A 12,317-nucleotide genomic window follows, 5' to 3' on the forward strand; every position below is an offset into this window, starting at 1 on the left:
GTATCCTATTTTCTCCTATATGTTTATAACTTTTATTAATTTATTATTAACATACAAACTTTTCTGATTAAAATTGCTTTTTATGTGTGGATATAGAGAAAGACTTTTTTTGGCGATCGGCCATAATAATGCTTTTATGTTTCTTTATTAGAACCACTTATAATAGAAATATATTTCAAAAAAGCTTTCACATCCTGTTCATCCCTCTATTGAGTAGTAGCCAAAATAACGATTCATTCTCAAAGTTACTGCGTTATAGATTTCAACATGAAGCCTTTAAAAGTTATAAATAATGCCATAACGTATAAGATGGCGCTATAAATTTGCAAATTTGATTTCCATATTTCTAAAATGTTTCTAACAAATGGAACTAGAACTCCTCCTTTCCATCACCCTTCAATAATTGTTCCTGAATCAATATCAACTTCTTCATCGCAACTTTTTTCCTAGTAATTGTTGGAACTTACAAAGCAAATGAGACGTGAATAATTTTATTGATTGTATTTACATCACTTAATATGGGTTTTGCAAAAATTCGAAATCTACTCACTTGCTTGGGCTTCGCAATACAATGCACCATTGTGGTCTTGTGTCCTATTTTTGCTGGAATTTGCTTGCTGATGGATATTAACCATTGGATGCAGCTCCACCTACAAATTGAGCTATCTCATGAAACTGAGGTTCATTGACAATGAAAGTTGCTCTGAAGTATCGAAAAGCTGGAAAGATTTCGATCTTGATGATGTTCGCCACAATAATTATAAGGTTCAACTTTTCAACTGAAGAAGTCAGTGATGGCAAGGCCTGACCACTTGTTGATATTTGATAAAAAAACATAAAAAATTAACTACCAACCTGAGAGATGCTGGCAAACGATTTGCGATTCAGACTCTCAAGACGGCTAAACTCGAACAATTCTAGTTCTAGGTCTAGTGTTAGCTCTAGGAACAGTACTGGTATAAAACTACTACTAACACTATACTTAGAACTAGAATCATTCGGGTTTAGCCGCACGTCTCTTAAGACGGCTAAACCTGAATGATTCTAGTTCTAGGTGTAGTGCTAGTTCTAGATATTTTTAGACTACAAAAGAACAAATCAACAAATATTTTTGCCAAAACCTCAACACAACAAAAAAAATCGTTTCAAAAATAAAATACAAACCGATTTCTTCTTGTAGACTTACAGTCTTGTAGCACACCTTAGTAAAATATTCTCTTTTAATTCTTGTCCTATTTTTGCTGGGATTTGCTTGATTATTTACATTGACCATTGGATGCAGCTCCACCTACAAATTGCGCTATCTCATGAAACTGAGGTTCATTGACAATGAAAGTTGCTCTTAAGTATACAAAGGCACAATAATCATACAGTTTCAACTTTGCGACTGAAGAAGCATATAGAGATATTTGAAAAAAAAAACATAAAAAATCAACTACCAACATGGGAGATATTTCATATTAATGAATTTTATTCATAATACATATACAATAATTACAAAATATATACCATGGAATTATTTTTTAACATTAGTTTGAGTATCAGCATTATAATGTTTAATAAATCGAGCTGAAGGATCTGAAACTTCAATCCATCTGGGCATCCAAAAGAACGGAATAAATTTCTCCGCTAATTTCGGAAAACTTTTCTCAAAAACTTCTCGATAATATAAAGCCTCTTTAGTTTTTGGTGTACAATGTGAATATTTTTTCGATACTTCTTCCGCATTGAATTCCCCAACCATTCGTTTATCAACAATTTCTTGTAAGATTTGAAACAAAGTTTTAGTTCTAGATGTAACTCCATCACTGTGCATGAATTAAAATATAAGTTAAATTAAAATTTGGTATTAATAAAGTTAAGATTAACATTACCTAAATGCTTCTTTATGTCTCCAAAGAACATGTTTTGGTAATAACTCAGTTGAGTCAAAAGCAGATCTAATTAAAAACTTTTCGACCCCATCTCTTGGTCTGATCAACTCTTTAGGTAAATTGAGATAATAATGGACAAATTGTTGGTCTAAAAATGGAACTCTCAACTCCAAACTATGTCCCGCCATAGTCCTATCAGCTCTTAATCCATCAAAAAGATAAATTTCGTTCAAAAGACGTTTACTATCTTCTAAAGCTGCTTTATCTGATGGGGCGTCTCTAAAATAAATATATCCTTGGGCCACTTCATCAGCTCCTTCGCCACTAAATACAACAGTGGTGTCTGTATTTTCTTTGATGTATTTCGCGATCAAATACATCGGTATTGAAGCTCTGATTGTTGTGATATCTGGTGTTTCTAAAGTATAAATAACTTCGTCTAGAACTTTTGCAACATCTTCTTCTGTAAAAATTATTTCATGATGCTCAGTTCCTATGTGTTCAGCAACTTGGCGAGCTGCTAAAATATCGGGGCTATCTCCCATCCCTATAGAAAAAGATTGAACTTTGTATGGAATGTTTTCTTCTTTAGCTAATTTTACTAATAAAGATGCAACTAAAGATGAATCTAATCCGCCCGATAAAAGACAACCAATTCTTCTATCAGACATAAGACGCTTTTTAACTCCCATTGTAAAAATCTTTCTTATATTCTCCAATACATCACTCGAAGATAATTCGTTATATGGCACAAACGGTTTAAAAGCTGGTTTATTCCCTGCTTTGTGAAAAACACCTTTATTAAGCAACTTCACTTTCCCATCATCAAGAATACTGTATTCTTCGAACGTTCCCGGTTCGAAAGGTTCAACGATTCTTCCTTCTCCATTTAATTGATCACTAATCGGAATTAATCCTTTCGCCTCGGAACAAATTCCAAGAATTCCGCTTTCGGTGGTTAATTTAAACAACGGTCTAACTCCATAAGGATCTCTAGCAAGACATAATTTTCGATTTTCTATATCAACTATACAAAATGCAAATACTCCGTCGAGGTTCTTAACGCAACCTTCAGCTCCGAATTTTTTGTACATATGCAAAATACACTCAACGTCACTGAAAGTTTCGTAATTGAACTGAAATTCTTCTTTCAGCTAGAAATATAATAACGAGTTATATTAACCTTTCAGTACACGCGTACGGACTGTCAGTCCGCAAAATTTAAACTTTTAATTTGACAGTTACGCCATCTATTGTTAGGTAGGCAAGTCTCTTTTTAAATTGTTTATATTTCCCCTGACGAGCTTCTAGCTGCATGCAAATAAAAATATTTGATGCGCAATAGCGTGTGCATTTGATAGTAATAAATAGTAAATAAACGGTTAAATCTGTTATTTTACCATAAGTAGTTAGTAATAGTGCTAATTGTGGAGTATTGTCTGCCTAAAACAGGTAAATAAAAGTACGATTTAATTAAATTGTTTCCTCGAATGTGACGTTTAATTTTCAGAATGTGTTCTGATGAAAATGAACAATTGCAACTAGAAACGTTTTTAGAAAATGTTACATTAGCTGATAAAACAATTGAACCAGAGTATGAGGACGACAAAGACAATGATGAAGTAGATCATTTGGAAGATCGAACGGACTGTTCAGACAGTGAACAAGACATCTCAGATACTGAGGAGCATGTGTATAAGTCGCCGACTTCAGACGTTTCCTTTTATTTATGTAAAGACGGATTTACAAAATGGAAAAAAAACTTACCACCGAAACATGAAAGAACAATATCTGAAAACTTAGTCAAACATTTTCCTAGCCCTACAACCGCCACTAAAAATCTAAAAATTGAAATAGATATTTGGAGATATTTTTTCAATGAAGGTATGATGAAGATAATTGTTGATTGCACAAATCAATACATAGGTCGTACCAAATCAAATTTTGCGCGTGAAAGGGATGCTGACTATACAAATATTTATGAAATTGAGGCGTTGTTAGGCTTGATATACATGGCTGGAGTTTTGAAAGGAAGTAGGTTGAATGCTAGAGAATTATTCAGCACTCAGGGATACGGAATGGAAATATTTCGCCTGACAATGTCGATAAATAGGTTTTTGTTTCTTTTGCGTACTCTCCGCTTCGACAATACTGAAACACGTGAGCAACGAAAAGAAATTGATAGATTAGCACCAATTCGAGTTATTTTTGACAATTTTATCGTAAACTGTAGAAGTGCTTACAGCCCTTTTCATTATGTAACCATAGATGAAATGTTGGAAGGGTTTCGAGGACGCCGTGCGTTCAAATAGTATATACCTAGTAAGCCAAATAAGTATGGCATCAAAATTTACGCATTAGTGGACGCTAAATGCTATTTTACATGCAATTTAGAAGTGTACGTTGGTAAGCAACCAAATGGACCTTATGCTGTTAACAACTCTGCTAGCGCTGTTGTACAAAGATTGTGCGAACCAATAAAAGAATCTGGTAGAAATGTTACTACCGATAATTGGTTCACTAGTTTAGAATTATTGGAGGCATTAAATCAAAATAAACTCACGTTGTTGGCAACAATACGTAAAAATAGGAAAGGGTTGCCAAAAGAATTTACCCAACCACCGAAATCTAGACCTGTAATGTCCAGACTGTTCGGATTTCGCGAAAATGCTACTTTAGTATCATACAAACCAAAAAAAAATAAAAATGTTTTACTAATTTCAAGTGGACATCATGACGACAGCATTGCAGAAAAATCTCATAAACCAAATATGATCCTCGATTATAATAACACTAAAGGCGGTGTTGATACTGTCCATAAATTGTGCGCATCTTACAATTGTGCAAGAAATACACGAAAATTGCCAATGGTGGTTTTTTATGCAACATTAAATATTGCTGGAATTAATAGTATGGTTATCTATAAATTTAACAATCCAACAGTAACCCAACCGAGAAGAAAATTTCTACAACATTTATCAATGGCGCTAATTGATGGTCATCTTCGACAGCGAGCTCAGCTGCATTGTCATCCGAAGCAAATGTCATCCAGAATTAGAGAAATTGTAGGATATGAGGAGCCATTACAAGGAGCTGCACCACCACCGAACGACGAAGATATTCCAAAGCGAGGTCGTTGTGCATATTGCGACAAAAGAAAAAACCGCCCAACTAGATATCACTGTAAGAATTGCAAAACATTTATGTGCTTGGCTCATTGCACGGTTGTTTGTACAGAATGTTACAATAAAGATGAAATTATGTAAATATATTTTGATTTGAAAGTAAAAAAAGAATTTTATTTAAATTTTTAATTAGCGCCATCTTCCAACTGGTGGCCACTACTACTATTTGATTGCGGTCTCATAGTCCGGCGCGTGTAGTCTTGTGTATATTAAAAGGCGCGTGTACTGGAAGGTTAAAAGAGGTCTATGAGAAGGTTGGTGAGTGAACTCACTCTTTTACAGTTGTAAAGTTCTCCATTACAACATAGTAAAGATTGTGGGTATTGATGTAATTTCATCGGTTGCATACCGTATGTACAATCTACGATTGTTAATCTATGGAATCCTATGTAACAATTCTAAAAATTAAAAAATTAAATTAAAAGTGTGTGTTGTAGGTTGGGTTGCCTAAGTTAGAAATAGATATAAATATGTAGAGTATGTGAATATTGATGCAATTTTATGGGTTGCATGCCATATATACAACCTACGATTAACGTTAATATCTAGATAATTAATCCATAGATAATCTATGGAATTCTATGTAACAATTAATTCTAAAAATTAAATTAAAAGTGTGTGTTGTTGGTTGGGTTGCCTAAGTTAGAAATTGATATAAATATATAGATTATGTGGATATTGATGTAATTTCATGGGTTATATGCCATATGTACAATCTACGATTGTTAATTTATGGAATCCTATGTAACAATTCTAAAAATTAAAAAATTAAATTAAAATTGTGTGTTGTAGGTTGGGTTGCCTAAGTTAGAAATAGATATAAATATGTAGATTATGTGAATATTGATGTAATTTTATGGGTTGCATGCCATATGTACAATCTACATATTAATAATCTAGTCTGATTGATAATCTATGGAATTCTATGTAACAATTCTAAAAATTAAAGTAAAAGTGTGTGTTGTAGGTTGGGTTGCCTAAGTTAGAAATAGATATAAATATGTAGATTATGTGAATATTGATGTAATTTCATGGTTTGAATGCCATAAGTACAATCTACGATTGTTAATCTATGGAATTCTATGTAACAATTCTAAAAATTAAAAAATTAAATTAAAAGTGTGTGTTGGGTTGCCTATGTTAGAAATAGAGTAATATTAATTATTAATAGAATAAGTTAGAATATAAAAATATAGATTAAGACATACTTGTAGAAATGTGAGTGTGACCAGAGTTTTAAATATAAAAATAGAACAGTAAATAAATATAATACAGTGTGTAAATATGAATTTTAGCAGGAAGTGCATTAGGTTTATCAAGTTGTTTTAAATAAAAATTATCATGTTTTGTATTTTTTTTGTGATCATGTTTGGATGAAGTACAAAGAGTATTAGATAACATTTTAATAATTTTTCCGTTCGTTATTTTATGATTTACAAATTTAATTTAAAGTTATTCATTTAAATGATTCCTACCTTCAAGTTATCATCATATTCAATTCTCCAAGCATCTGGACCTCGATGTTTAATTTTTGGAAAAGAAGTTCCACAATGATTTAAAGCTGAATCACAAACTCCAAATAAAGCCCAAATACCACACATTTTTAATAGAGCAATTTAATACGTCCTTAATTGATCTAAAATAGAAGCGACGTTATATTATTCAATTAAACTTATTTAAGTGCATTTAAATTTATAAATAGGATTATGAGAATATGTTGAAATCAAAATGAATGAAATATTTTAAATATTAAATAAACTTACTTTGTTTATTTACTTTTCGTATCAATATGGAGAGGCTTAAAAACGTTGTAACACTTCAACTGTAGATAAACGTCTGAAGTAAAGCATGCACGTTGGTTTACAAAGTAATTGGATATGATGCAACACTTGGCACGAATTACTTCTATGTAGTAAAATGCTTATGTGTATTTCAACCATTAAGATAACATCCAAATTATTAAGATTGTTTTAAAACAATTTTTTTTATTGAATTAATCTTGTTCACTTTTTCCACGACTATTTAAACCATTTCTGGTAATGTAACGTGCAAGAATGTTTAGTTGATAACAAATACAATAAGGTATTAAAACTTTACTGTTTATGAACTGATAAAGCACGTCAGAACTGCTTTTCCCAACTTTATTGCAAATTATAGTTTCCAATTCGCATTGAATTTTCAGCACTTAAATGGGTTGCCTATATGAAAGTTGAAAGAAACGTCACTCTGACGTAAATATTAAAAAATGTATAATTTTGATGATTAAAAAGTCAAAACTTGTTTAATGACAGAGATGGAATCATATTTTTTGGAGTTATACTAAAAAGGGATGCAGAATTCAATAAATAGTTCCCTCTGTGTGAACAAAAAAACATATATTTGTTTTATTCAAGAATAATATAACACCAAAACTTTTCTTACAAATAAATTAAGTATCAGGTAATCTATTTGGTAATCAATCTTAGGACGTTTCAATAACAACAATGGGACAATTCCACTCCTGTATGATAAATTTTAAACCTTGCAGAGAATATCAAGAAATAAGTTGGAAAACTTATATGTATATAAGTCAGAACATTATATCTTCTAAATTGGGTTACCTTTTAAAACCTTCATCTACAATAATTAATAGCTTATTTTTATTTGCAATGGTAACAACAGGTTAAGCGATTTAGTACCTTTCTTTTAATTATTTGATGATGTTCTAATTGTTCTAGTTACTTTTTGGGTTGATGAAATTAATTAAATGTTATATTTGATTTACAACAACTCATTTCTGCACCACATCTAACCTAAAATATATTTCCTAACCTTATTCATCTATTAACACTGGAAACAAATTAACCAACCTCATAGATTCTTCTTTTCTTTCTTATTTCTTGTTCTTCACCTTTGAATTTATTTCTTTTTTCTACTTTAACTTCTTTCTTCATTTTAATTTACAATAATCCATCTCTACATCACATCTAACCTAAAATATATTTCCTAACCTTATTCATCTACTAAACTTAAAACAAATTAGCCAACCTCATAGATATTTCTTTTCTTTCTTATTTCTTGTTCTTCACCTTTGAATTGATTTCTCTTTTTCCTACTTTAACTTCTTTCTTCATTTTAATTTACAATAATCCATCTCTACATCACATCTAACCTAAAATATATTTCCTAACCTTATTCATCCACTAAATTTAAAACAAATTAGCCAACCTCATAGATATTTCTTTTCTTTCTTATTTCTTGTTCTTCACCTTTGAATTTATTTCTTTTTTCCTACTTTAACTTCTTTCTTCATTTTAATTTACAATAATCCATCTCTGCACCACATCTAACCTAAAATATATTTCCTAACCTTATTCATCAACTAAAACTTGAAACAAATTAACCAACCTCATAGATTCTTCTTTTCTTTCTTATTTCTTGTTCTTCACTTTTGAATTTCTTTCTTTTTTCTTACATTAACTTCTTTCTTCATTTTCGTTGTATCTTCTTCTTTCCATTTCTTGTCAAAGCAAATCTTAACAACACAATTTCTTCATTTTATTTTTCTTTTCTGATTATTTCGATTATAATGACACAATTTTTCTTTATATTTCTTCTCTTTTATTAATGAATTAACCATGGATTCATTATAATCTTTTGTACATAGAGTTACTCTACATTGAGATCAATTTTAGAACCTTTTTGAACAAATTTTGATATGTGGAGTTTAATAAAACAAGTAAATACTATTCCATTTTTATGAGTTCTTCTTATTTTTAGTATTCTGTTGATTTTATAGGTCATAGTACACAATAACTCTCAAATCTTGCTGTTATATTATCTAGATTTTATTCTCTTCAGCACTAAATATAGAATTATTGTATAGATCCAATCAATCATCACCTATTATTACTTTAGGGAGATTTCAATTTTCTAGAAAAATGCTATTAAAAATAAATCAAATGTTTGTTTGAAACCAGTTTTCTCCTAAAACCGTCTTCTTTACATTATTAGTTATAAACTGGCATGATGTATGATCTTCAACTTCTAATTAAACAAGATATTGTGAATTAAAATCAGTTTATTTACGTATTAACACTTAAAATTAGCATCTTTATATTGCTACATCTTGGCCTATCTTATATATACTTATCTTTATGCAGCACAACTTACTTCTAACATAGTGAGATTGCAATAATTCATTGAAGAGCTAATTAATAAAGAAAATAACCTATCATTTAACAATTCCAATAGCAATATAATGAAGATGTACTTAATGTGGCAAAAAGACGTCTAATAAAATATTTATTATTATTAAATGAATACAGATTAATAATACAATTCTGTTCAAAGAAGTGTTGACCTTCTGGAAATTTGAAAACCAATATGTTACATCACCTTTATAAACCTGTTACTGGTTATTTGTGAATTTTGGACTAAAAAAAAACCAACCAAAAGTATTTACAACATAAATTTTAAATCTTATTCCTTTACGATGTATTAAATTATAACCCTGAGGTAATAATACATTTTTGAAGGTAATAACTTCGAGAATGATTCAGTATTTTCCTGGTGGTCAGTTCACGTCTATTTAATACAAATAAAAACTACGTTTCAATGACACAACTGCGTCACGGTTGGATTTACTACGTCAACTAATCGTAAAATTAAATTACACGAATTCCGAACAAAGAAGATTCGTAAAAAGCCGTCCCAAAGATGATACGGCTCCTTGACCTTTTCCTTAGATCCGCTTTTCGGAAGAGGATTTAAAAAGAAAAACAAAACTCGAAAATAGTGCAGATGTTAGATATCGTCTTTCTTTACATTTTAATCGGATAAGAAAATAAGATTCATCTCTAAATTTGGTTTATGCAATAATGGGATGTTAAATAATCGTTTGATGGAGTTCTGGGTTGTTAAAAATCGGTTATTTAAAAGATGGGACTGTGTTAATTGTGTGTTAATTAGGTAGAGCTAGATTGTTATCATCTTTTTTTTAGGTAAATAGTAAAAACGAGTTTTATGTATAATTGTGATAATTAATAAAACAGTTTTGGCGATTAAGATTTTTAGAAATGTCAAGTACATTTTTAAGTTACGTTTTATCATTTATATGATTTTCAAGGAACATTGCACAGTATTAAATGGTTTGAACTTGAAATGAAACGAGAAAAAAAGTATTTTATTGAAAATATTTTATGATATTTATGTTGACAAGAATGGGAATTGCAAGAAACTTATGGAAATACAACTACAGTAAAATCTCAAAATAACAGATCTTGTTAGAAACCACTTCGGATATAACGGACCAAATATTTATAAGTCATACTGTTAATATTATCTCCTCAATTTGCTCTATTCCATGTTCATAGATAAACTCGGAGTTTTCCCAGAGTTGTCTATATGATGTATAAATCACGGACGGTAGTTCTAGTTTTAATTATTATTCAGCGCAAGATTGTAGCATATTTTTGTTGAACTAAAACTAGAACTAACACTAGAACTAGAACTAGAATCATTTAGGTTTAACCGCACGTCTTTCAAAACGGCTAAACCCGTATGATTCTAGTTCTAGGTATAGTGTTAGGTCTAGTTCAACAAAAATATGCTGCAATCTAGCGCTGAATAGTAATTAAAACTAGAACAGAATTCTAAACAGAGTTCTAGTGACAGTGCTAGTGTAAAACTAGAGCTAACACTAGACCTAAAATTAGAATCATTCGGGTTTAGCCGCACGTCTCTCAAGACGGCTAAACCTGAATGATTCTAGTTCTAGGTCTAGTGTTAGTTCTTGTGACAGTGTTAGTATTAAACTAGAACTAACACTAGACCTGGAAATAGAATCATTCGGGTTTAGCCGCACGTCTCTCAAGACGGCTAAATCCGAATGATTCTAGTTATAGGTATAGTGTTAGTTATAGTTTTACACTAGCACTGTTCCTAGAGCAAACACTAGACCTAGAACTAGAATCATTCGGGTTTAGCCGCACGTCTCTCAAGACGGCTAAACCTGAATGATTCTAGTTCTAGGTCTAGTGTTTGCTCTAGGAACAGTGCTAGTGTAAAACTATAACTAACACTATACCTATAACTAGAATCATTCGGATTTAGGTCTAGTGTTAGCTCTAATTTTACACTAGCACTGTCACTAGAACTCTGTTCAGAATTCTGTTCTAGTTTTAATTACTATTCAGCGCTAGATTGCAGCATATTTTTGTTGAACTAGACCTAACACTATACCTAGAACTAGAATCATACGGGTTTAGCCGCACGTCTCTCAAGACGGCTAAACCTGAATGATTCTAGTTCTAGGTCTAGTGTTTGCTCTAGGAACAGTGCTAGTGTAAAACTATAACTAACACTATACCCATAACTAGAATCATTCGGATTTAGCCGTCTTGAGAGACGTGCGGCTAAACCCGAATGATTCTATTTCCAGGTCTAGTGTTAGTTCTAGTTTAATACTAACACTGTCATAAGAACTAACACTAGACCTAGAACTAGAATCATTCTGGTTTAGCCGTCTTGAAAGACATGTGGCTAAACCCGAATGATTCTAGTTCTAAGTCTAGTGTTAATTCAAGTTTTAATTGTTATTTAGCGCTAAATTGCTGGAAATTGTTACAGAAGATAAAATTTGAAAGATTACCGGTTTATTAAAATAATCTTTTGCCATGTTGTTAAAAATAAGAACAGATATTTTTAGACTACAAAAGAATAAATCAACAAATATTTTTGCCAAAAGCCCTACACAACAAAAAAACAGTTTCAAAAATAAAATACAAACCGATTTCTTCTTGTAGACTTATAGTCGTGTAGGACATCTTAGTAAAAAAGACAAGCAAACAACTAAGATTTATCTGATTGGTGACATCATCTTCCAAGAACCAGTTTCCCAAAGACGTAACGTACAAAAATTTCTCACCAACCCCAACGTTTGGTCACTTTGCAACGGCTCGCTGAACGCAATTACAAATGTTTAATGGTGCGACAACTAAACTTGAATGGAAAACGCGATTGGGTGTCGTCCGGAAAGTGATCTTACCTCAGAGTCACCTTCGAAGAAAAAACTTAAATGAGGGAATAAATTAACGAAAAATTCAATTAAATTTAACACAACCGTCATAATTAGTAGGGATAACATAGCATTTAAATTGGCGAACTAAAATCATTATCTTTTTTTTAAATGAGTTTGAAAGGATCATTTATCAAGGTCAATAAAATTACTAATTGGTAAAAATATAAACCAATATAATTAAATTTCATTTTGCCATGC

General features: G+C 31.1%; 1 protein-coding gene across 1 annotated transcript; it reads right to left on the reverse strand.

Annotated features, from left to right (window-relative positions):
* Positions 1–1,444: 1,444 nt before the first annotated feature.
* LOC111424824 (asparagine synthetase) lies at positions 1,445–7,311 on the reverse strand. The gene is made up of 5 exons (XM_023058517.2): positions 6,823–7,311; positions 6,535–6,695; positions 5,332–5,457; positions 1,875–3,028; positions 1,445–1,808 (listed from the first exon to the last, which is right to left on the reverse strand). The coding sequence occupies exons 2-5, from the start codon at positions 6,658–6,660 to the stop codon at positions 1,517–1,519; spliced, it is 1,698 nt and encodes a 565-aa protein (XP_022914285.2). The 5' UTR covers positions 6,661–6,695; positions 6,823–7,311; the 3' UTR covers positions 1,445–1,516.
* Positions 7,312–12,317: the final 5,006 nt, after the last annotated feature.

This window comes from Onthophagus taurus, chromosome 6, assembly GCF_036711975.1.
Source record: "Onthophagus taurus isolate NC chromosome 6, IU_Otau_3.0, whole genome shotgun sequence".
Classification (NCBI taxonomy): domain Eukaryota; kingdom Metazoa; phylum Arthropoda; class Insecta; order Coleoptera; family Scarabaeidae; genus Onthophagus; species Onthophagus taurus.